The 26,444-nt window shown below is 44.6% G+C and overlaps 1 protein-coding gene and 1 long non-coding RNA gene across 2 annotated transcripts in view; both read right to left on the bottom strand.

Moving 5' to 3' along the window:
* Positions 1–26,352, bottom strand: part of LOC119165057 (uncharacterized) — a 53,492-nt gene extending 27,140 nt beyond the window's left edge. Inside the window, exons 1-3 of the mRNA XM_075873677.1 lie at positions 26,180–26,352; positions 21,985–22,032; positions 1,362–1,518 (exon numbers count right to left, since the gene is read on the bottom strand). Of these exons, the coding sequence (XP_075729792.1) occupies positions 1,362–1,518; positions 21,985–22,032; positions 26,180–26,209 (235 nt within the window). The 5' untranslated portion in view covers positions 26,210–26,352. The remainder of the gene's footprint in view (positions 1–1,361; positions 1,519–21,984; positions 22,033–26,179) is intronic.
* LOC142771806 (uncharacterized) overlaps positions 1–26,444 on the bottom strand; it is a 578,925-nt gene that overhangs the window by 73,751 nt on the left and 478,730 nt on the right. The gene's annotated exons all lie outside the window — the stretch shown is intronic.

Genomic DNA, 26,444 nt, shown 5'->3' with positions numbered 1-26,444 from the left:
TTTCTATCTTTTTATGTAGAGGGTATTTTCACACCAGCGCCCCCTAATTCAGGCACTCACCGAAAAAATAAATGTAACGGAAAACGATGCAACGTTTCGAGGAATAGATGTATGCTGGGACTTTCTTTATAACAGGGTGGTGATCTGCTGTGCCATCAAGCTCAGTTAAATATTTAAATTCGGCCAAATGCTTTTTCCACTTCATCTAAAATCCTGTTCCTCAAGAAAAAAAAAAACTTATTACTTCAAGCATAACCTTGTGCGGCTTATTTTGTTGCAGCCTTAGTTTTCATAATATTTCATATTTGTCTGTTTTTTTTTCTAGTTTTCCGTGACAAATCCACCAGTAACTTCCTATACTGACCTCTACAGTGGGCAGTGATGTTCATATATAAAGCCCAAGAATTCACATAAGGTAATGCCCGAAGGGAAACACGGAGGTAATCCTCACATGCAATTAAAAACATGTTTTGTTTTCTTTGCCTTCAGAATTAAATGTGGCGCCCTCTGTGATAGCTCCGTGGAACGAACCAGCGAGACTTCACTGGACATCAGAGGAAGAAAACGTGTAGTCGTTTCACTCCAAGCGATGAACCTACGCGAGGCCATAGAGCTTTATGAGAGTACTCTAGAAGGAAATATGGCGCTAGTTTCTATGAGATCTGCAAGACATGGCGCTTAAATCTGCATGGGATTGATTAGTATAGCACATGTATTTGTCCAAGCTTCGTTGTTTCAATTCCGTGTGGACTACAGCAAAATTTGAAGAAGCCCACTCCCCGATTTTTATGTTCACGAATTCAAATGATCCCAAAGATTTATAAGGAGCCATTATTTTACCCCAAAGAAAAGCAAAAACATGACAACAAACTAGGCCACATGTGCATTCGAAGCCACGAGCGTGAACACTATGGACGTCCATGTACTACCCATTATTTTTGCGGTGGCTGAACGATAACAATACCACAGTTCCCTCTAATGAGTATTATGGAAATTATGAGTGCTACCAGCTAATGCACCGCTACCAAGAAACTATGAAACAGTCAAGGGCACCTCGCAGTGCCTGCTGAAGGAGCTCGTGCCAAGAGAGTTTGCGCACGGCCTCCGAGATTGGCGTGGGTAACGTGCGGTGCCGGTACCGATGATCAATCCATCCCAATGCCATGAGGAGAGCGTACAACAGATAGCGGTAAGACAGCTAGAAGAGCTTTGCTGATTGGACACTGAGCTTGGGTTAAGGTCGCCATCCCGCGGAACGATAAAAAGTCAACAAGTAGATCACGGTACGACCGGACTAGAAAAGGTGCGTTGCCAGAGTCAATCTCGGAGGCTGTGGTTTGCGTCACAGCAGCTATACGTACTGTCGGTGACGAGCACGAGAATACCCCTGGGAGACGCTCCGAATGGTTGACGCAGAGTCTGTCGAATCAGCGTCGTCGTCCGCACCATCCTCGGTTCACCCGTGGGCACTTCAACGAGTTCTGCAATTCCCGCCCCTTCGGAACGGCTCGATGTCGCCTGCGTATAGAAGCACGAACTTCAACATCAGAAAAAGTAAAAGGAAGCACACCCTTCGAACGTGTTGGTTAACACTGTTGTGTACTGCCCTTGTCTTACGTATCCATTTTAGGCCAGGTGTCTGTAAGCGTCTATATACAAGAAGCACGCATATGGCCGCAGGGTGACGCTTCGCTACAGAGCAACCAATAATGCCGGAGGGTCAAAACAGCATTCAAATCAGCAGCTAATAAATTATGAACAATGGAATGCATTTGTGCCTTTTGTGAATGGCAGGATCTTCTGCGCGAACGTATGCCATATTCAACGGCATGAACGTGCGCTTTCTTCGACTGTAATACTGCTCTTTTTTACCTCACCCCCTACAATAATGCCCACTTGAGAAACGTAGGTTGCACTAAGAAACAAATGAAAAAAAATAGATACCAAACTACCCCTATGAATAAAGTCAATAAAGTTGTCTAGTTCTTGAGATGATGCAACTGCTTTTAGGTGAAAATGAATCAGACAGAAATTTAAGTCCTAGATAACATAACGTAAATTATTGATTGTTTGATATGTGAGGTTTAACGTCCCAAAACCACCATATGATTGTGAGAGACGCCGTAGTGGAGGGCTCCGGAAATTTTGACCACCTGAGGTTCTTTAACGTGCCCCCAAATCTGAGCAAAACGTAAATTATACGTCGTTATTAGTTGACCACTTATGATGTGTAGAGGATAAAAAAAAAGGTGGGTGAAAACACCCCACTAGGCTGCTTCTTCGTTCGTTTTAATTCATGTCAGTTTTTGTCATGATTACCATAGTAGAGTTTAAAACAAAAAATACTCTCCCCTATGCTTTTCGTGGCCTAAATGTAGGTTGAATTCATTTGGTTACATTTAACAAGGAAGCAATAATTAAAAATTTCATTCCATTCTTTTTTATTGACTAGGCGTACAGCATAAGAATACGGCGTCCGTGATTCACACTGAAGTATTTCGAGAACAGTCCCGGGCTTATGATTGATATTTTAAAATTAAGGCGTGTACAATGGTAATAGATAATTTCAACACAACTAAGAGTACATCACACAATCGGACGGAATAAAGGAGCACTGGCACAAAATTTCTCAGCCGAGGTAGCTCGTGGGGTCGATTTCCAGGAACATTCGTAAATTATCTGCAAAAAATCAACAGCAATTGTAGCTGGGAAGGTGTTTTAAAAGAATTTTTAAATTTGCGTTAGCCCTCAACTCCATCGTGCCATTAACACCTTCGAAGGAAACCCTTTGGGGACCCCTTACTTCCGTCACGTCATCACGCTGCAGTCAATAAAAAAAAGTTATGATGACGTCATAGCCACCATTTTTGTTCTGCCGCATTTGTTCCACAGTCTATATTTCTCGGTGACTGGTTGCAAGTATGTGACCGTGGTGCACGCTTATCATGATTTGTGTTTGGAGACATTGCAGTATTGTTTCGAATTCGAAACTGATTCTTGATGTGGGCCGTCCGGAAGTGTAACAGTTCTCTTTGCTGACGTGGTCAAGAGCTACACACGCTAGGGGGTGACAGTTGCACCTAGTGTTTGGAGCTCTCTCAAATCGAAACTGAAACTCGTCGATAATGATGGGCCTGTATTTAACTATCTGTCGCATTCTGCAGCAAACAATGTGTTATGTCATGACTAATAGGCCCCCATCAACACATTTCTGCAGAAAAACACGAGGCCAAAGTTTTTGTGTCAGTAACCCTTTGAAACCCCTAATACTTCGCAAAGTTTTAGGGGCTTTGGGGTTTAGGAAGTTTTAGGGTCACTCACTCACTCGCTCGCTCACTCACTCACTCACTCACTCACTCACTCACTCACTCACTCACTCACTCACTCATTCACTCACTCGATTTGCAACCCAGATAAGCTCAAACTGCTTATTTGCATTGCAAATCATTGCCACTTATCTGTGCGTTCCCGTCACTATAAGGCAGGAAAAACTGAACAAATGCGACAGCACTAATAAAGAAAACGGGCAGTGAACTGCGTGCAGCTTCACGATACTCTATTAAGAACCCCTTCTGAAACCTCTGACAAAATGGACTTTCAGCTACGCGTGGAATCATCACACAGAATTGCCGAACGCGTGTTCTTCGATTTATCTTCTGCCCCGAATCTTCAAAAATTCCTCTTGACAAAGTGCCTGCCTGACCAGCAAGTTCAAATGAACAGCCTTTAAAAAGCGCCTGGTTCAGACCCAAATTGAAAGACACGACAAAAAGAAAACAAAGATCATGTGAGGATGACGCGCGACTTGTGAAAAGAAGCGGCATCCACGATGTGGTAAGATAAGATTGATCTTTGGGCAAGACTTCGCGTGTGAGAGTGGCGCATGTACTGGCGCTGTTGGTTAACTCGCACTTAACTGCGAGCCATCTTCTCTTAGGATACTGGCGTCCATCCATACCTCCATTGGTGTCCTGGAACGGTGCCAGCTGTGGCCTCTACCCACCACACCTTCTCATGCTGAGAGATGAGGGGGAGAGGCCACGGCTTGATTTCCAGTGATGACTTAGCCCCGTCACGTTGCCGTGTGTGTGAGATATGACGTCCAGACTGACGACTTCACAGATGTCTATAATGGATGTGGTGACTGATTTAACATCATGATTGATGATGACGTCATCAAGCGATACCCTGTGGCCTTGTTGTCTTCCATCATTCGTGTCGACGCCAACGCCGATAGTTTATCGTTTTATGGAGCACGTAAGGCTCTTGGCTTTGAATTATGGCTGCTTACTTGAACCACACCCACAAATTTCGTACCGTTTTGCCGGAGCGTGTGCAATAATTGTTCTTTACACTAGTTTCTACTTATTATATAGCAGTAAATTTAATAATGACGTACGTTAAGTCCGCACTGTCATATACAACGATTAGATAACCCATTCCATCTGTTTAGTACATACTTAATTCTAATCAGTGTTTTCCAACGCTGAGCCACGGTATGCCAATGGAGCGTGCGGAGTCATGCACCTCGGGATTACCAATAAAAACTTTGCATTCGTCCACCAACCAAATATTTCGGAGAACTCACACAATTGCCTGCCAGGTCGGTTCGCGAGATAGCAAACACCGTACTCGTACCGAGAAACGAAACAATCTCTCTCCGCGAAAGTAATGTCGCTATCGAAAGACAGGCGTACTCCAAGAAACAAGCAATGAGCATTACACATATCCGTGAAAGGGGCCCAGCTGTACGAAAACGAGGGCCGAAAGAGGGTCCCGCTAATGTTGTCGTAGAGTTTCCATTTGCGACGCCCCTCCTCTTCCCACCTCCACCAAAGATGTGTCCACGGTCGCAGTCGCAAGTGTCATATATATACGCGCGTACGTCTCTCTCGACGTTCGCTATTACGAGTTTTTTTTTCTTTTTTTCGCCAGCTATTATATCGCCTTTTCTTCGGTCGAGAAGGGACGACGAGAATACGGCATCGATTACTAATCACTGCAGCCCGTTCCCGGAACGGCTTCCGCCTTCTTCCTCTGCATCGTTTTTCTGTTTCTTTTGACATCGTCTTTTCGGAGGCCTTACACGTCCTCACGTATGCTGCATCGAGCAAACATTTCTCAGCCGGCTGGCTCACGCATTAAGAAATCCTGCATCGTTTTACTTGCGCCGCCTGACAGGAATATTGTATAAGGCTTATTTATAATCGATCGATAATTTATTTAACCTGCCCGGGAACAACCATCAGGTCCTAGTGCAGGCGCACGCAAAGATAAAACAGTATAAATAAACAATACAATAGGTAGTCTTCAGAAAAATCAAAATAAGATAAAAAGAACGGAAATGCACAGAAAAAAAGAAATGAGCGCGAAATGGCAAAAATGAAAAGACAAGAAGGGAATCATGAAAAAGGCGTGAAAAATCAAGGGGAATATACGGAATTATGCATAGAAACCTTCCTGAAAGACCAAAAGGGAAGAATATGCACATCGTGAAAAACTGTGTTAAGACAGTACCGAGCTGAGAATAAAACAATGACAGTTGACTGCGAAAAACATCAAGATCATGAAAGTTGACATTATATAGACTGTATAATCTGTGAGCAGTAGAGTGTTGAAAAAAGTTGGCACCTACATGCAATGGTCGATTCTCTATGGTTAACTTACGCGGAATGCAAAAATTTATACAACTGAGAACCAAAGGGCAGAATATAAAAAATGGCAGCATATCCACGGGGCGAATGATGGAGAGTGGGACGAAGCATCCATCCGTCCATTCGTTCTTGCTTCCGTCCGTCCATGCGTCCGTCTGTGTGACAGTCCGTGCGTCCATCAGCCTGTCCGTGCGTGCGTCTGTGACCGTCCATGCGTCCGTCCATCCGTGGAGCCATCTGTGCGTCCGTCCATGTAGTCAACACTCCAAGTATCACCATCTCGAATCTTTTCATTATATATTCCGCATATGGAAGCCCCGCCATCCAACGGACATTCCAAGGACTAAACGAAAGGTGGCACACGCACACTTTCTTACGGCTTGCGCTTCGTGTCTACTTCCCACCTTTAACCACCTCGAGTTCAAGGTGTATACTAGTTCACTGTATTCATGACACTGTGGCCCAACGCTCGCTAAACTTTTCTAAAACTAAGGGGTTTACGTCCAGCGAGTATAACGTTGCAACCCTTTCTTGTCAGATAGTGCTCAATGTACATGCCAATGGCTGCTAATGGGGTATGAGAGACAGGAGAATTCGGCTTTCAGTTAACGCACACGCTGCGAATTTTCATTGTTCAACAACGCACAGGAGAAATCTCCCACCGGCACCACCTTGCAGGTCAAAGCGTAAGACATGTTACGTACTACTACTAGGGACGAACGGGTCTCGCTTTAAGGAGCTTCGCCCCTAATACCATGAACTTGTTTGTTAAGAAAGGAGCTCAGCGTGATTTGGTCGGCAGTGAAGTTATGGCAACCATAATAATCTGGCAGTGTTAGAACGAGATCCAGAGTCATTTCTAGTAAAAAGATGGTTGTATATTCTTATGAATATTTTTAGGACTCGCTCAATGACGTCACTGCCAGATTTTAGCAATGCCATTCCAGATCTCGAAAGCATATTCAAGTTGAGTAAGCCATACTGTGGTGTAGAATTTCTGGAAGGCTGTATAGAAGAACTGAATTCTTGAGAGATTCTGCAAACACAGCCGAGAGAAGGGAGGCCTCGCGTCGCAGTACATTTAGTGTCAGCAAAAAAATTTAGCATGCTATCAAAAAAAAAACCCAAGCTCACTGAACTCATAAACCTTACATAGCGACGTGGTATTGACAGAGTATGGAAGTGACACGAGTGTTTAGAACAAGTGGTTAACGATTTAGAGTACTCGGTACTCTACTATGGGAGAGCATGAAGCCGTCCCGAGGGAAACGCCCATAAGCGCAGTACACGATGGAGATTTTGTGAGGTATAGTTATGAACTTGCGTCTAAGAGGTATTCATGGAAAAGTTATTGTCACACCATTCAGAGAAAGAATACAAATATGACTGCATAAAGTGACCATTGTTAACTGAATGAATTATTATCATGAATAATATTGTTAATATTAGATAGATATGTAGGATTTAACGTCTCAAAACCACTTTATAATTATGAGAGAAGCCGTAGTGGAGAGCTCCGGAAATTTGATCCAGCTGAGGTTCTTTAACGTGCCCTCAATTTTGAGCACACGGGCCTACAGCATTTTCGCCTCCACTGAAAAATACTGGAGGTAAATACGTCACCTGCGGCGGCTACAAATCCAAGGTGCCAAGCTTGGCAGAGGATTATTTTTCCACTCTCAGACGAGCCCAGTGTCACCATGCTCACCGTACGCCACTGCTGTAGTTGAATAAACAGTTATTACGTGTTAACGTTGGGATCAGTCCTTTCGTCGACACGTTATCCGACACAGAGAAAGAGACAAAGCGAAAAAATATATACAGAGTAAAACAAAAGAAAAGGCCAGAAAGACAGCAATCATAGCTATGTATAGCATCTATATTAGAGCAAGAGGTCGGAAGGATACAGTCGAGAGGGTAGGAGCCTAGACAGGTCAGGATGACCTAAGCTAGTGTGCCGTCGATGCATGCGTCCCTCCAATCTCCAATAGGATGTTGCCATTCCGTGGAGGGGATTATATGCCGCCGCGCCGCTTCGGAGCCGCGGTGTAGTGGTAAGGCGCCGATCGGGGTCGTCATTGGGTCGAATTGGGGTCGTCATCAGGGTCGTCATTGGGTCGTCATTGGGTCGTCATTGGGTCGTCATTGGGTCGTCATTGGGTCGAATTTAAAAGACGCTAGAACTCAAACCAAATGTAGTCATGTCATTTAACATTATCACCAAATTGGTAACCAGATAGAACGGGAGCGTTATTATGAACAGAGTGTTTACCATTGATGAATCAAATAAACCACTTTATATAAGTAGAACCGGAACTGCAAAAGTAGACAGCAAATGGTCATGGTGCCGAAACAAAATTTTCGTTGCCAAATGGGTAAAAAAAGCTGATTTGACGCAAAGCAGCCACCAACGGTATTGACCAACGTCGGTGAGACGCTGTGGCCCCAAATATGGCAGCCCCGCCACAGTAGAGGCTGCATATGTCCTCACCACCTCCTTTTGTCCACGAATTCTGCTGCGAATCCAGCCCAATGAAAATTCAAAAAAAAATTGGCAGATCGCATGTACAGTGCGAATCGATGATGTGCGAAGCAGGAATGAGGAAGATTAATATGCCACTTTAAAATCAGCCAACGTTACGACGCGGATGTAAATTTTGCCGTATGTGACTTCCATGACATGATTATCATGTTTAGACGTGTCATTTACCTTCGCCATCTATTCACGTCACCTTATACCGAATTTCGTATATGAGCGTGCTATGAGCGTGGCATGTAGTCAAGTTTTACATGACACGCATTTCACGAATATCACGTTTGAATGGCCCCGCCGCGGTGGTCTAGTGGCTAAGGTACTCGGCTGCTGACCCGCAGGTCGCGGGTTCAAATCCCGGCTGCGGCGGCTGCATTTCCGATGGAGGCGGAAATGTCGAGGCCCGTGTGCTCAGATTTGGGTGCACGTTAAAGAACCCCAGGTGGTCAAAATTTCCGGAGCCCTCCACTACGGCGTCTCTCATAATCATATGGTGGTTTTGGGACGTTAAACCCCACAAATCAATCAATCACGTTTGAATGTGTCATTTACCTTCCTCGTCTATTCACGTCACGTAATGTCAAATTTGGTATATGTTGAGCTAGCAAAACGGCCGCGAGTGCGCTATGAGCGCAGCATGTAGTCGTCTTTACATAATAAGCATATCATGATTATCATGTTTCAACCTGTCATTTACATTCATCGTCCATTCACGTCACGTAATACCCAATTTGATATATGTGGAGCTAGTGAAACAGTCGTGGGCACGCTATAAGCATAGCATGTAGTTATACTTTACATAACACGCATATTATAATTATTATGTTTGGAAGTGTCATTTACCTTCGTCATTTATTCACGTCCCACAATACCGAATTTGGCATAAGGGAAGCTATTGAAACGTCCACGAACGCATCATGAGTGTGACATGTAGTCATGTTGTTACATGACGCGCATGTCCTAATTTTCTTGTGAGGTTCTGTCGCTTGTGTTCGCCATGCAGTCAAGTCATACCATACCAGTTTTCAACATGTCATGTGAACGAAACAACGGTAACCACAGCGAAACCATAAAATGTAAGTCATGACATTCCTGACATATTTGTCACAATTTTCATGTTATTAATAGTCTCTTATGCTCGTCATAGGTCATGATATGCCATATCAATTTTGGTATCGATACCATTAACTAAACGGCCAGCAGAGCTAGAAGTCGTTGGTGGCTAGATAGATAGATAGATAGACAGATAATAGATGATAGGTAATAGATGATAGATAGATAGATAAATAGATAAATAGATAGATAAATAGATAGATAGATAGATAGATAGATAGATAGATAGATAGATAGATAGATAGATAGATAGATAGATAGATAGATAGATAGATAGATAGATAGATAGATAGATAGATAGATAGATAGATAGATAGATAGATAGGCTCAATGTCACCGAGGTTCGCTAAGAAATGCTTCGCATTTAAAACCCTTGACCAAGCCTTGCGCGACAAGGTGCAAGGGAGTATAGAGTTTCCTATAAGTACTATAGAGAGAACCCTGGGGCTTGTGTCTATGGGAGCTGCAACGCACGGCGCTTCAGCGAGCATTGGGATAATGGGTATAGTACATGGATTCGTTTAGCCTTCGTATTTCTGGCTCGGTTTCGCTTCGCGTAGTTTGATGCTGTTTTGTCACGAAACGAAAATTGGCAAATGTTTAGCAGTTGCGCTTCACCACCGTAATCTCTTAGGCTTACCATTTCAAATCAGGTCACGAAGTTCAAAAGGGTTCGTTCTTTTCTTCGACACAGAACCGAATCACAGTAATAAACGAAGCCATAAGTGCGATTCGCCACCCGCGAGTATACAAAGACTAGGCAAATTCGCGTACTACCCAATTTTCCCATCGTCGCTGAGTGATCGCAACGCTCAAAAAATTTCAGGATAGTGTACGCAAAGGAAGGACTCTGGTGAAAGCTGCTTTTTTATAGGCGAATCAAAGGGAAGTTTATTGCACTTATGACAAGTAATCAAATACATAATTCTTCTCCGACACTTACACGGACACCCGCGGTAAAGACACCGATGAACCGCAAAAACACGTTTAGACTGTACACTACAACAGAAGCGTGATCATTCGAACACTCGAAGCTCCTTAAAGCGGCACCTGTTCGTCCCTCGTAGTAGTAGTAGTAGTAGTCGTAGTGTGTATCCAGTCTTAGATTTTGACCTCAAAGGTGGTGCCGGTGGGAGATTTCGTCTGTGCGTTGTTGAACCATAAAAAAATACCATCGTGCGCGTTATCTAAAAGCCGAATTCTCCTGTCTCTCATTACCTCTTAGCAGCCATTGGCATGTACATTGAGCACTATCTGACAAGACAGGGTTGCTACGTTGTACTCGCTGGGCGTAACCTCCTTAGTTTTAGAAAGGCTTAGCGAGCGTTGGGCCGCAGTGCCATGAATACAGTGAACTAGTATATGCCATGAACTCGAGGTGGTTAAAGGTGGGAAGTAGACACGAAGCGCAAGCCGTAAGAAAGTGTGCGTGTGCCTGCTCTCATTCAGTCCTTGGAGTGTCCTCAGGCTGACGGTGCTTCTATATCCGCAATATTTGATGAAAAGATGCGAGATGGTGGTACTTGGAGTGTTGAATAGATGGACGAACGGACACACAGACAGATGCATGGACGGACGCACAGATAGCTGCACTGACGGATGTATGCATGGACGAACGCAGGGACGGACGCACACATGGACTTGCGGACGCACGAACAGACGCACGCACGGACGGGCGGGTGGACGCACGGATGGTCACACAGACGGACGCATGGACGGACGGAAGCAAGAACGAATGGACGGACGGATGCTTCGCCCCACTCTCCATCATTCACTCCATTTATGGGCTGCCATTTCTTTATATTCACCTCAAACAAACAAAATGAACAAGTTGGTCCGCACTTTTTTTGGCTTCCTTATCTCATCAAGTAGGATGTTACTAAACCTTAATTGAGGAGACCTCACGGCCGCATCCCTGGTAATGCTAAAGCGCTACATTCGAGGAGCACTAAAAGTCGTCGTTAGAGATAAGTGTGCCGTTGGCAAATCTTTGGAAGCTTACGTAAGAGGTACATTTTCACATGGCTGCGTGCATACTTATGAACATTTGACTTGAGAAAGAAAGCTGGCTTTCTCCAGAGAGAAAGTAAGTTAAGGCTCCTAACAACACCGGCGTATTTTAAAAGTTTAGAATCAATTTGTGGTATTTGACGGGACGGCTTCAAGCTCTCCCATAGTAGAGTACCAAGTGCTCTAAATCGTTAACCACTTTTTCGAACCCCCCTGCCGCTTGAACCAGGGACGGCTTTCAGCCCTCCCTTAGTAGAGTACCGAATACTCTGAATCGTTAACCGTTTTTTCTAAACACACCGTTGACACTCCGTGGAAGGAATCACCTGTATTTTTTTCACGAAAGGGCCCGCGGGACGGCTATATACACTCCCACAGTTCAGTACCAAGTACTATAAATCATTAACCACTCTTTTAAACATCCGTGACGGCTTTCTGGTCTCCCATACAGTATTGTATTAAGGATAAGTGTAGAGGTTTGACAACGCCACCATATGATTCCGAGAGACGCCACAGTGGATGCTTCCAGAAGTTTAAGTGGGTTTCTTTAACGTGCACCTCCGTCTAAGCACACGGGCCTCAAGCAATTCGCATCCATTGAAAATGCGGCTGCCATGGCCGGGATTCGATCCCGTGACCTGCGCCATTGCGGGTCAGCAGCCGAGTGCCTAAGCCACTTTACCACCATGAAGGGTACCCATTCAGTCAGTGGCCGCGGTATACATAGTAAACCGCCTATCTTTTCTAACACCCATCTTGCACCACCACGCAAATTCTGTGACCCGGTCGGCTTGCCGTTTTCACTATATACAGCACGCAATGCATCAAAGCGCTCCTTTTAAGCCGGAAGCCTTAACCCCGTATTCAGCAACGCTCCTAGACTCGACTTTCACACTTCACTTGACCGAGTTGGGCACTGCGCCACTGCTCGGCTGAAAATGATGCTACGCTACTCAGGCAGATTATCGCTGATATGCAGTGACTTGCCGTGCCTAGAGACGGCGCTCCCATCGGCTTTCTCAAGTGAAGGTGAAGCGTTGAGTGAATGGACGTTCTGGAATACGGGGGTCAGTGTGTTGAGCGGCCGCACCGGTGTATAACACAATAGACAAATGAGGGGGCAGCCGCGTCACTTACGCAACTCATGACGTTATGTGACGTCACACATAACATAAATTAGTGGCATAATCATGACGTCATTGTGACTACACATTGTTATGCCTGCGAGTCCACAGCGGACGTCCGTGCCTCTGAAAAAGGCAATCTGTGTCAAGGCCAGCCCGCCTGACGCGAACAACTCAACGGCGTAAACACGCGCGGCGCCTTTCTGTCGCCCACGTGCAGTGAGTCAGCGCAGCCAGCGAGCCCGTCGAGTAAACAACTGGCGTCTTCCTGTCTGGGGGGGGGGACGCAATGCGCGGCGACGTCACTCGTCCTTGGGTGCAGCCACCTGCAGCGCAGCCTCTCCAGATTCGATGAGAAAGAAGGACGCGGCCCAGCGGCGCCCTCATTGGAGGATTCTGACCTCGCGACCAGCGGCGCTTCGGGTAGGACCCGGGGCATATAAAAGAAGCCCTGCGGCGCGTCGAGAGAGACCCTTTTTTACAGCGGACCCATTTAAAAGCAGACCTATGTGTTAGAGAGGAGACCTTGGCTCTTCGAGTCTCTGTCGGCCCCAGTGCCGAATTTGTAACGCCTCTGTATATATGCTATACATAAACCTTGTTTAAACTCACCGTCGTCTCGTCCGCTCGTCTATCAGCTCTGCGCAGAAGCAGTCGCGAGCTGAGAAATCTACGCTACCAAACGGCTGGTGACCTTCCCGGCGGAGTTCGAAGCAATGGCGCCTTCGGGACCGTGTTGGCGTCGCCGTCTTTCGTAAACAGTGGTTGCAGCGGTGAGATTCGTAGCGCCCTTCGTAACGTCGTCGTAGGCGCGCGTCGCAACAACATGAGAACGTCCCCACATGGCGCCACAGCTTTGTAAACAACCGGGGTCAAGGTGCGATGCGCACGTTCCTCCTATTTACACGCGTTCCGCGTCTCCTATTTAGGTCAGCTGTGACTTAAAAAAAAATGCTCCTTCACAGTGCAGATCTTTCAGATTAAGCACACGCCGTTCAGAAAGACCATGATACGGCGGTAAGTTTAAACCTTACTGTGCGAGCGTGGCCTGCGTCAACCTTAACGGTTGATCTTCAGTATATACTTGAATGATATTTAACATACCATACCATACCATACCATTGCGGAAAAAATTATTGTAATGAAGACACAAGATTGTCACATTGACGGCAACGAGCGAGTTTTTGTGTAATAAATAATTGTATTTTTATTTTGGTTCCAAGTCATGAAAGTATGACCACTTGCATCACCCGACAGCGATGTCGTTCTATAGCTTATTGGTAGAGGCAAGTAACCCCAGCAGGCAGAGTTATTTTGCCGAAAACAAGTATGTATACCTTACCGATTGTGTTTTATGCACTTTTGGCAGCTTTAATTTGTGTCAGGACGTAGTTCTAGCTTTTGTTTTTGCGTTGAAGAGGCACCGCGTTCGCCTACCCAATGCCTCCTAGAAAAAGTATGCCTGGCACGTGAGCGGCGGACGTGCTGTCCTGCTCTCGGACTTTACCCACCAACTCCGGCACCTAGGCGGAGGGGGTGACGGCCGCACCTTGCAAACATTATGAAACATAACGAAGAGAGAGAGAGATAGATAGATAAGAAAGGCACGAAGGTTAACCAAGCTTGGCTCGGTTGGCTACCCTACACTTGGGGTGGGGGAAAGGGAGAATAATAGAAAAGAAGAGGCTCAGTGGTTAACCTAACAAAGCTCTCACAATTGCCTCTGAGGAGCTTCCAATGTAATGTCACGTGACTGACTGGCTCGGAGGCGAGCGGTCTCACACGGCAGCCGCATGCTGGTCGCAACCTGCGACAAGAGGCATGGCCTCCGAGATTGCGCGCTGGCGGGAGGCCCCAATGGAAAAGAGAGTGACGTTCCAGGCATAGTGTTTTTTATAGGAGGCGTTGACCTACCTGGCAGCTAGCCTACGCAGGAGCTACGCGGAACGGCCGTGTCAAAAAGACACGTGCCGACGCGCTGCTACTGATGTGTAGGGTCAGGCCTTTAGTAAAAGAATAAAATAACAATTTAAGGTGGTTTCGCAATAGGGGTGCCATAGCCTGAAAGAAGTGTGAAGCGGGGCGTCTTTTTTCATTCTCTTCAGTTTTATGTATGTTTCCTTTTCTCGTTGTGTCTTTTTCCTTTTACTGTTTTTCAGCTTTTTTCCTCTTTCTAACTTCCGTCCTACTTTTTATTTGCTTCTCTCTTTTTCAATTTCTCGTTTGCTTGTGTTTCTTTTTTAAATTTTTGTACGTGGTTTTATTTAGAGTTCTCCGAATGTAACATCATCGTCAAGGCGCCGCGTAAACTAAGGGAAGAAGACTTCTTTGAGACGCGAGTGTGTGCTACAAATGTCTGTGCTTTGCGTGGTTTGACTTGCCTTTCACCAAGCGACGACAACATAACGAAGCCTGTACCCCTACACTCTCGCCCCCCAAGCGATCCGCATTTACGAGATGACCACGAGTTCCTTTTCGCAAAAAACACATGCCAGGATGCACCGACGCTGAAGTCACTTCCCACATCGTTGAACCACAGGGCGTCTACGTTAAGGACTTTCTCCCCAAGTTACGCTTCTCCAAGGTACCCGTGTTGGCTGTCATGTCGCGTATACGCAAATGAGAACACCTGAACAGAGCTGACAAACAGCAAGGACCTCGCCTCGTTCTGCGACACACGTCTCACGTTCGTTTCACTAGCACGTTTGGCACGAATGGTACCCCTACAGTTCGTCTCACAACGCAGGCTTGTCACTGTTGCTGGAATACACCAAGTTTCCGGTTCGACTTCAGTTGCTTTTCAGAGCGGCAAAAAAAAAAAGGAAAACAGCTTCAAATAATGTGGTAATAATATTTTATTCGTCAGTTTGCGAGCTCTAAACAGACCATTACGGTAATCTAGTTACCGTTAAAGAAAACCTAATTCAACCTGCAAAAACTGCGTACGGTTCTAGTTTTCCACTTCTGCCGACAGAGTCATTGTCAACGCGTTCAGTAATTGGTGTCGCGAATGTCCCCACATCGCTTTTTTTTTTTGGCGCCAGTTTTTTTTTTTATTGGCAGCAGCATCACACCACTTGAAGATCAAAGAACGCCAGTGACATAGCCAGGAAATGCGCAACACGCCCTAGCCACTCCCCCCCCCCCCCAATTTATTTCGCCATTGCATACACAGAGCAATGTAACCTGGCCCCCTCAGATAAAAAAATCTGTTTTAAAAATTTCTGCCCTTTCCACTGTATGTTGGATAGTTAAGATGGTATGTCTTCTATTCTGTCTTCAACACAAAACGTAAAAACAATAAAGTACAGTACAGATACCCTTTTAGCTTTAGCAAGTCTGCAGCAGGCTGTTGCCATCAAGTATTATAGAGTGTAACTAGCTACTGAGCTTTGTATTCAGACACTTAGGGTATTCGGTTTCTCCTCCATACATTGTCTCGTGTAGCATGACGACACAATGAAAAAAAAGGCATAAAACAACGCTGTAACGCTGCTCCAAACATGTGTAAAATAAACTAACAAAGTCTGGAATAATATAAGCAACTCGAATAACGTGCAGATTTAGTCGCACTGGTTTATACCTAAAGTTGCGAAAAGCAAGACAGTGCGCCACCCGCTTCGATAAGCGTCTAATCACCGAGGAAATCGCTGTTTCCAGTAACAGCACAATGTTACGTAACATCACTATGCAAAATAAAAACACAAAGCAAATGCTAGGCCGACCCTAAACAGGCAGCGTATAACAAATGGGCATTGACTCTTAATATCTGAACCGTAATAAATAAATTTTAAACTTTACATACTTAGTTACAGACTAGTTAGGTCAGTTAAAATACAAACTTTTTTTAAGCAACCTGAAAATCTCAGTGTTATTCAGTTACCAAATCCTCAAACAAGTACACAGAAATAAAAAAAAAAAAACGGCGGCTCTTCTCAAACAGCCACTTACTGCTATATAACGCGATTGGGTACAAAAGTACCTTTTTTTTTTCAAAGATTACAAAATTTATTCAAATAGCGAATTGCTTTCATGTGCCTTGTGAGCGCATGGCTTCAGTTTTTTGTACTGTAAAGCGGAATCGTCTTTCTTAACCTTAACCACCTCACGACGCTTTGCTATCTGCGCACGAACCTATTTCGAACTTTAAAACTTAAACGAGCACAGTCTTTTCAATCAGAAGCGCAAGGGAAATGAGACTTTATCATACGCATGTCGTGCACCTTTGCTATAATCTACATGCACATAACTGGCTTTCAATAGTTACGGCACGCAATCACAGTGAACAGTGGTTGTGAATGAACAAAGCAAGTGTGGCCTGAAGAAACGAAAGTTCTCCACTCGATGGTGGAGAGAGAGAAAGTGAGAAAAAGAGAAAGAGAAAGAAGGGGAGGTAAAGGGCATTGACTTCGATAGATGGGCAGGAGCGTTATTAATTAAAGACGTCTTAGATTAACAGCTCTCTCCTAACGACTTTCTATCGCGCAGACGATATTCTAGTTCCTGCCTTTCTTTTACGTATAAAGTTTCTGCTGACTTTTTGTTTTTCTATTCGACTTCGGGTCGATTATAGAAGCCTCAATTTCCTGCCACTTTTGAGCGTCGCTATTTTGGCAGATATCGCGGAGCTGAAGACTTTTCATTCTTTTTTTTTACTAACCTCCTTTCTCTCTGATACATAATGCAGTCTCTTAATAATCCTCGGCCTTAGCCTTCGCTGAAATGATAGCGTCTTCATCATATTGAGAGGCCTCTACAAGCCAATCGGCTTACGAGGCTGGCACAGTGTGCCCCACTGCTCCCGCAGGGAGCGCGGTGGTAGCTTTATGGTGTAGTGCACTAATTGGCATATTTTTTTCCCCTTCTGGTTTCAGTTCGCGCGTAAAATTCATTCTTTCTAGAGCTATTCTTCCCTCGAACGACCTCACCGAACTTATTTTTCTTTTTGAGTTTGGAATATTGTTGTACGGAAACTTCAACGGCCCGGTTTAAGAAAAAGCTGGAGGCGAATGAGAATACGGATGCGCTTATACATAATGTACACACCAATACTTTTGCCTGTAATGACACTCAGTATAACCTTACTGATAACTTCATCTCGTCGTCAGCTGAGGTACACCTCACTAGTGCGAATTTCGTTATATAAAAGTCCGACCCTATAAAGGGCCTCTAAAGCACTCAGAGTTCAAAGATGAGAGTGCTTTCTTTCTCGCATCCATTACCGTGTGTCTACAGACGCCGTCTCCACCTCTCCATTCATCTCTTCACAAAGCACGCTGACATTGTCGGCGTCGAGGATATTAGGATTTCGAGCTATTTGGCTGTAGGTTGTTATTGGCGCTTGCACTTTCGAAAACGCCCTAAACGAAGAGAAGCGGGGACTCGCATAACGATCGCATGGCCAGAAAACTTTGACTCTTCTCTCGTAGACGAGAGTCACATGTGTGGCACTTCGTTTGAAGAGGCATCTTGGCTCTTTTAAGGTGAGTCATTCGAAGCCCAGTTCTCCAAAGGAGAGTCAACGATTGACTCTCCTAAAGACAGTCAAGGTGCCTGTCTAAAGGGAGTGTTGCACGCGTGACTCTCAGAAGCATAACATGAGTGACAAAGGACACATTTCTTTCTTAAACTGTTACAGACAATTCACTATTGATATCTCTCACGTATGGAGCAATTGGGATCATATTTCTTCATGACGTCTCGGGAAATGACAGCTGGCACCACTAAATGTGAGGCAAAGAGCATAGAAGCCAGGAGAAGATAACCCACATGCTCTTTGTATCTTCAGAGGTTTTTCAAGGACCCTTTCAGACATTATTGATATATGTGGGGTTTAACGTCCCAAAGCCACCATATGATTATGAGAGGCACCGTAGTGGAGGGCTCCGGAAATTTCGACCCCCTGTGGTTCTTTAACGTGCACCCAAATCTGAGCACACGGGCCTACAACAATCCCGCCTCCATCGGATATGCAGCAGCTGCAGCCGGGATTCGATCCCGCAATTCGCGGATCAGCAGCTGGCCCTTTCATGCAAGAGGATTTGATTGGAGTTTTTTTTTTTTTTTCGAATGTTGCTCGTTAATATGCTCGTTAAGGTCTGGGTGTATGAGCTTTCACTTGTTTCCCTATCACTTCAGTGTGAAATTTGCGCGCCCACGGTGTTAATCAAGTGCACGTGCTAACTTTCAATGACAAGGCAAAATACTTACTTGATGGTTTTGATTTGGCAGTATTTATTACGAAGGCGCTGGAAAAAGAGCGGTTGGTGCAAAACGAAAAAAAAATCTTTAAGTTTTAAGTAGCGTAGTCGTACGGTGTACCATTTTTTCTTCGTCCTAACTTTTCTTACGCAGTGCTTCTACCGATATTAGCATGCATCTACTCGCTGAAGTAAAAGTCTTGCTCAAGAGGAGCCAATTGCTTACACTGAAAGTTTACGTTAAAAAGAGGCTTCTCGTTTGAGTGCTTAAAGAGAAGGAAAAGACATAGATACAGTTACATATATCGGTCGCATTTCGTGAATGACTCAGGGCTTAGTGAAAGCCTGCGAAGTTTCGTTGTGCGTCAGCAGGGTAGAAAGTCAGTATGACACACACACAAAAAAAGCAAGTGCACGTGCGCTGAATTAAAACACGCGTGCCTGTTGAACAACTGAGTTTCATAATGATACACTAGAAGGAAATCTGGTGCAAGTGCCTATCGCTATTGCAAAACATGGCACTTCAGTCAGCACGGGAATGATTTGTAGCCTATGTGTTTGCCGCAATTTCGTCCTTTGGTTCCATACGGCTATTTTGCGTTTAAAGCTGGTAATTAATAAAGATGAGCTGTCCAACCTCACCAAAGCTTTAAAGCAGCCCCGCCGCGGTGCTCTAGTGGCTGAGCTACTCGGCTGCTGACCCGCAGGTCGCGGCATCAAAACCCGGCTGCGGCGGCTGCATTTCCGATGGAGGCGTAAATGGTGTAGCCCCGTGTGCTCAGATTTGGGCGCACGTTAAAGAACCCCAGGTGGTCGAAATTTCCGGAGCCTTTCACTACGGTGTCTCTCATAATCATATGGTGGTTTTGGGACGTTAAACCCCACATATCAATCAATTAATCAGCTTTAAAGCAGCGAGCTCACGACAGCGCTGAGCAAATATTCTACCCAAAACAAAATTGGAGGGACCCTAAAGCTTCGCCTTTAAGAGTTGAATACGATAGCGATATCCGGTTCGTAGTGGGTACTTTGGAGTACTCAGTGCATGAAACCGTTTCGGACTTGCTATACACCCACTACGTGGCCTTAAATGGAAGAGGTGCAGTGGAGTGTGTGCCTTTGTAGGGGGTGACCAGCTTTAGGCCACAAAGTCATAACGATAATCACATGTTCTAACGCTGGATGGCAGTGAACGCTTATACCACGCATTACTATGGCAAAATTTCGGGTTGTATTGGAAAGCATGTAAACAGGACGCCCGTGTTTGTAAAGCATGTGTTACTTTCACTGCATTTCCAAGCAGAGGAAGTTTTCTTTAACTGCATTCGCAAGCAGAGGCATGGCCGTGCATGGGGTTGGACACCCGATTGCCACACGCTAACGACGCGGGTTCAATGCCCGCTCGGACCCAGAATTTTTTGTCATTTGTATGCATAATTCTCTATCTTTCCATCATGCATAATATGATAGTTTTTCGCTCACAACCAACGACGCCGACGCCGTAATTTCAGCGAAACGAGCTCTTTAACGCTTTCGCGTTAAAAAGCCAAAACACAGCCTTAAACAGCACCATACGTGGGTTCCAAACATCCAACATGAAGACTAGGCGAATGCATTTACTAGCCGCCATTCCAACAATCACAGAGCCATAGTTCCTCTTTAGTAAACATTAAGAAAAACTGACATGTTGAACTCGGCGTTGACTTGTAGTCAGTGCTAGAATAGTGGGGAAAAAAATCTGGCATGGAGGTCAGGATTTTGTTTTAGAAAGTGCAAAACCATCTTGCATGGGGGGGGGGGGGGGTTATATCTGTGGTGTTCTGAGGGAAAGAGGAGCAGGCAAGGGCCTCTCTTGCAGCCCCCCTTGCTACCATCAGCCACGAATCTGGATGCTACGACCAGTACACCGCGATGCTTGTGACATCTCATGAAGCTGTGATGAGCCACTGTGACGCGCCCCATACAAAACACAAAGTGAAAATGAAGAATGAATGGGAGTGACATAGCTATCCACGATCAACAATGTCGGGCCAAAAATACTATCGTAAAGAACAAGTTATCCGGCGCAAGGACAAAACAAAGAACGAAGTAGAGACACCTAAGCAAGAAAATGCCCCCCCCCCCCCCCCCAATACAGAAATCACGTAAATCTCAATCTGTCCCTGGCAAACACGGCGCCGCTTGCGTATCCGTCAGGACAATGAACTTGATGCTGCACTGAAGTTTTAGAAAGGCTGTGTTGCGAAATATAGTCGAACCTCATTATAACGAACGCTGATATATCAAATAGTTGGTTATAGCAAACTTAACACGAACAATGCATGGGCATGCGTAATTTCGGTAACATTCGTTATTTTTATAAAGAAACTAAACATGTGACCCCCGCCGCGGTGGTCTAGTGGCTAAGGTACTCGGCTGCTGACCCGCAGGTCGCGGGTTCATATCCCGGCTGCGGCGGCTGCATTTCCGATGGAGGCGGAAATGCCGAGGCCCGTGTGCTCAGATTTGGGTGCACGTTAAAGAACCCCAGGTGGTCAAAATTTCCGGAGCCCTCCACTACGGCGTCTCTCATAATCATATGGTGGTTTTGGGACGTTAAACCCCACAAATCAATCAATCAAACTAAACATGTGATAGCCGCTGCCATACTGCCTGTAATGAAGAAATATTTGGTTCGCGTATAAAGGTTCAAATCTCTAAAGATAGGATGAAAGCAAAATAAACCTTAGAAAGAAGGAACTATGAACACGGGGTATAATTAGAAGCAAATACGTGCAACACTAGCGCATGCCAAGTTAGTTCCTCTCAGCACCTCGTCGTCATTCTCTGCCTCCTCCACGTGTGACTATATTGAAAGAAAATTCAGAATCACATTTTGTAAAAATGTGGCTTTGACTTTAACGTTTTCGTTTAAATGGTTGCAGCCAGAATGGCGGTATCAGTGTGGCTGCCGCAGACATTGCCAGTGGAGAGAGAGCCTACTTGCAGAAACAAATCATGATTGAAGCTGCTTTGAAAAGGGCCCTCTCGTTGCGTGGAAACTCCAAAACTTCATTCTAGGCAGTGCATGCCATTATGTGTCTAAAGGACCCTTGAGCAAGCCGGATTACCAAAACACCATAGTCGTTCCATTATCAGACCGTTACAATGAATATCGGATATAACGAGCTAATTGATGGTCCTGATGGCATTTTGTATACCGAGGTTTGACTGTACTTTGTTCATGAGGTGGAGGATTGAGGATTCTGTAGCGTCACTCATAAAAACATACAATCAAGCAAAATTGACAAACAGGTGCTCCACTTTTTTTTTGTTTCTGAAAGGAAGTAATGTTCTGGTTGATCACTTACTTGAGGACGCCGAGCATATGTCACTGCAGAGGCCACGAGGAAGCAGAACTGAAAACAGAAAGCCGAATCAATCAAGTTATCTGAACACTTCGCTTTAACTAGTATGACCTATCGCTTAATATATATATATATATATATATATATATATATATATATATATATATATATATATATATATATATATATATATATATATATATATTTTCTCGTCAATGTGCATTTTCTTCGATCGATTTCAGCAACTCAAATAGCGTTTTAGCGATCTGTCGGTGCAAGAGCGTCTGTGAAGCAGAGATTGTTACGTAAAATGAGACGAGACGTGAGTATTTGAGATTGTATTGATATCGATCAAAACGGAGCACAGCGGGCAAGCCAATCTTCTTCGTCGTCTTCTGTACGCTGAATGTTTCACTCTTGATGCGCTAGCTACGTAGCATTACCCGCCCCCCCCCCCCCCCCCCCTCCTTCCCCAGGCTGTAAAAGCGCCGCCTTGGTGTACTGGTTCTCAAAAGGAGGGCGGTATGGTTTCAAAAAACCTACTGACGCGGACTACGTCACTGGGAGACGTTAGCAGGCGGGTTAGTCTTGGAAACTGTAACAAGCTCATAGATAACGTCCGTTACCTTTCGTATGATACGGTAAGGTCTGTTGTACCGAGATAACAACTTCTCGGGCAATCCAAAACGATGAACTGGGCACGACAGGAGAACTATAGGGAACCAGACGAGAAGTGAACATCGAAATGCTTGCTGTCGTAGAGAGTCCTCTTGGTGTCTTGTGAAGTCAAAAACCTAGATCTATATTTCAGATATGCGTATATGCCCTTCTGAGTCATTCGGCATTATAAAAAAGAACATTCAGCAGATCCCACGCATTTTGGGAACTAGTTTCACGCGAAGCAGTCAGCGAGTAGATTTCTGTGCCGCATATTTAGGCTTTGAGTCAAGCTTTATTAGGTGGACTGACGTTTTCATATATTTATTCATTTTTATAGTAGAGTATAGCTCTATGAACATCGTGCGCTTACCATGAACGCTGACTACGCAGGCTATTAAATGATCAATGATGGTCCGACATCAGCATTCCTGTTAGGACGTACACGTCTGTCTTATTCAAAGGAATAACACGAAGTGGTGTATTTTCCTTTTGTGTTGCTCGGCTCCAGAGCAATACACTAACAAATTCTACGTATGATATTCAGATTATCGCACGCTACAGTGCAACGTTTTGAATATCATGTGCAGCGTACGTTTATGAATTGATCTGGGGGTCGTACGACGCCTGAAACGGAGTACAAATGTAATATTCATGTGACTCTTATCAAAGCGGAGCCAACACTGGCACCATATTTGATGTTAACCTGACATCACGTCTATATCATAGAAACGCATACAGAAATCTCTATTACATTGTTTTATTGTTAGGTAACTCGCGTGGCAACCTCAATGGACGTTACAACGACATGCTTTTTTTCTAAAACGTTTCAAGACCTAGCATGGCTTGGGAGTAGATGGCTTGATTTCCACGCAGAATGGATCGGCTTGGTTTCTGCTTGGATCCTGATTTTCATTCCTTACATTTGTCGGGCAAGCACCGCTGATGCAGCATTTTCTGGACGCTCGCCTATTTAAATTATCAATGTCTGCTGTCGCCATTGCGGGGCATATATGAGCAGTGAATTACGTGTGGCGCATACCACGGTCCGTGGTATACGTGTGTGTGACCCGCGTGACAGGAGTGAAGGTTTCGATGACGTGCATGCCAGGATTTTCGCAATATTCATGTCATGACTAAACAGTCATGTTTGTCGTACCTCCTATGCCAGTTTTATCAATACCATGTTAAGGAGGGGACCACGAAAGCGCCCAGGTACAGACAGACAGACAGACAGACAGACAGACAGACAGACAGACAGATAGATAGATAGATAGATAGATAGATAGATAGATAGATAGATAGATAGATAGATAGATAGATAGATAGATAGATAGATAGATAGATAGATAGATAGATAGATAGATAGATAGATAGATAGATAGATAGATAGATAGATAGATATGTGACCCAGATGCTCCCCGAACACGGGACCCACTACCAACACAATCTCTTCTCAGTTAATGCATAGTGCTTCAAATTTATTGTAACAACAGTGTACGTCTCAAAAGGTGCAACAGCCTGAAACATTCAATAGAGGCCATCAGTATTTTGATCAGTAATCCAACATGTTTTTTTTTTTCGCTAGTATCATGGTCCGTAAAGTTTTGTTGCTGTGTGTCAGTCAGGAGCAGAGAGTAAAGAAGCCTTTTCACCGCTTAGAACACAAATAAGGATCAAAACTGGTTCAAGTAAAAGTTGTTACTTTTACCAAACGTGACATTGCTTGGTGAAAACATGAGTATGGCTAGGACACGTGCTGAAACCGGCTAAATTACGTCAACAATACACGTTCATTATCGCACGAAACACATGAAGTAGTGATGCAGTGCTATCAGTGGTACTATCTATATTGTTGAGTGACTACTGAACTATCGATGGTAGAAGAAACTATTGATACTGCTAACGATAAGAAGTTTCGTATTACAACCGATAGTATAAGATCCCCTACACGAACTCATTGTAGCATAAACACAATTTTTCGAGAGTGCGGAACTATTCGGTAAACCAGGAAAGGCGGAATGAAAGGCAGGAAAGTTTACATGCTTACCACTCCATCAGCAGATTTATTGGCTGCCACATGATGAGCTGAACTGCTCATCTTTAGCAGAAAGAAAGGCGGAGCTACGTTGCTTCAAACTTTTATTGCATTTTGTGATTTGAAGATAAAAAAAAATCGGAAGCTAAGTTGTTACCTGCAAGGTGTAACTAGTTACTTTTGAGTAGAAACTTATTGATCGATATGCCCCGGTATTTTGATTGCGACAATAACTTATTTCTTTTGCCACGTGATCACTCATAAGTGATCTAAGTGCTGCTGATAGAACGTCGCGGCGAGGGAATTTCATTTAGGCATATACGCCGGTAGTCTATTGGGTTATACATGTGCCGTGAGGGAAAAGATAAACTGCGACGACCCAATACCCATTAGGTGTGAGCAGCCATGCATTATATATAGGGTCAGTAATGACAAGCAAGCTCTGTCGTTGAATACATATGAAACGGGCCATTTGATATTGATATATTCAATGCACGGCATGTTTTGTAGCCTTCTGAACGAGCTTTTTAAGGGGCGATGCTACACACTCTTGTAAAAACGATGCAGCAAGGTGCGCGCGCTGCAAAGTAGCAAGACAGCAAAACGAAAAGAAAACGAACACGAGATAACTTTTACCGCTAAGGCATACATAATGAGATGATCTGTGAAACGAAAGAAATGCGTCAGCTTGTTAGAACGATTATGAAAGCAATTCCAACTTCCTCCAAAAACCAGTTTTGTATATAATTAGGAAAACACTGAATCTGAGAGGGGCCAATATTCCTTGTGTTTGGCAGCTATGGTATCGGAAACATACAGCTGCGCTTGCGTGTACAAGATCTTACTCAGCAAAACAACGTCCTGTAAAAACCTAATCAAATCGAATACAATAAAGATTCACTGCCGACAACAACGCAAGCTGTGAATAACAAATACAGCAACATTTCAGCGCAAGGATGCACAGCCTTATCTCCCATCTTGCCTAACTGCCCAACACTCATACTCACGGATCGAAACGTGATAATTTCGGGTGGAACAATGCATGTACTTTCGTGACCAACGTCTACAGTCTGTGCCTTAACAGTGTATTATTCATTCTACCACCTAAATCAGAGCCAGTGTTATCGCTAGTGGTCACCTTTGCAATTACATGACGTGGTTATTGCTAGAAAACAATCATAGCGGTTATACTGAAAAGTAGAATGGTGTTGCGTTCCAGTCACTGAGTACAGGAATTATCAGTGAAATAAGAAAAATTCCCCGAAAGGCACGCGTTCATCGTTTACAAAACGGCGCGACAGAAAAAAAAAAACAACCGACAGGCAAAAAGCATTTCAGTACACGAAGTCTTTTCTTGGGTTATCACCAAAAGCGCTCGCCGTTTTCTTAATAATGCATACGCACCATCTCGCGCAACTATTAGTTCTATACTTGCAGGCATTCATACATAACTCGCAATAGCTTGATCAAATAAATTGAATGAACTTCCAGCATGGCACTTACCAAAACACAGACACGCCTGTTGCTGGCCATGATGTCGTTTGCTCCTACGAAAGTCACCTCTTCTGAAGCGCAAAGCAAAGTTTCGATATGGATCTGGTTTCACAGTCGACCACCTTCAAGTTGATGCATGCGTGCTCAGACAGCGGACCACGCGTTCCGATCTCCTTTCCCCTTGGAGTCTTGTCAGGAGCGTGACGTCATCGTTGTCTCGACCCACGTGACCCTAATGCCCCGAAGCAGCAGTGACCTTTCGTTACTCAAGCAT

Source organism: Rhipicephalus microplus, chromosome 9 (assembly GCF_043290135.1).
Source record: "Rhipicephalus microplus isolate Deutch F79 chromosome 9, USDA_Rmic, whole genome shotgun sequence".
Lineage (NCBI taxonomy): Eukaryota > Metazoa > Arthropoda > Arachnida > Ixodida > Ixodidae > Rhipicephalus > Rhipicephalus microplus.
This window is presented reverse-complemented; position numbering and strand designations above follow the sequence as displayed.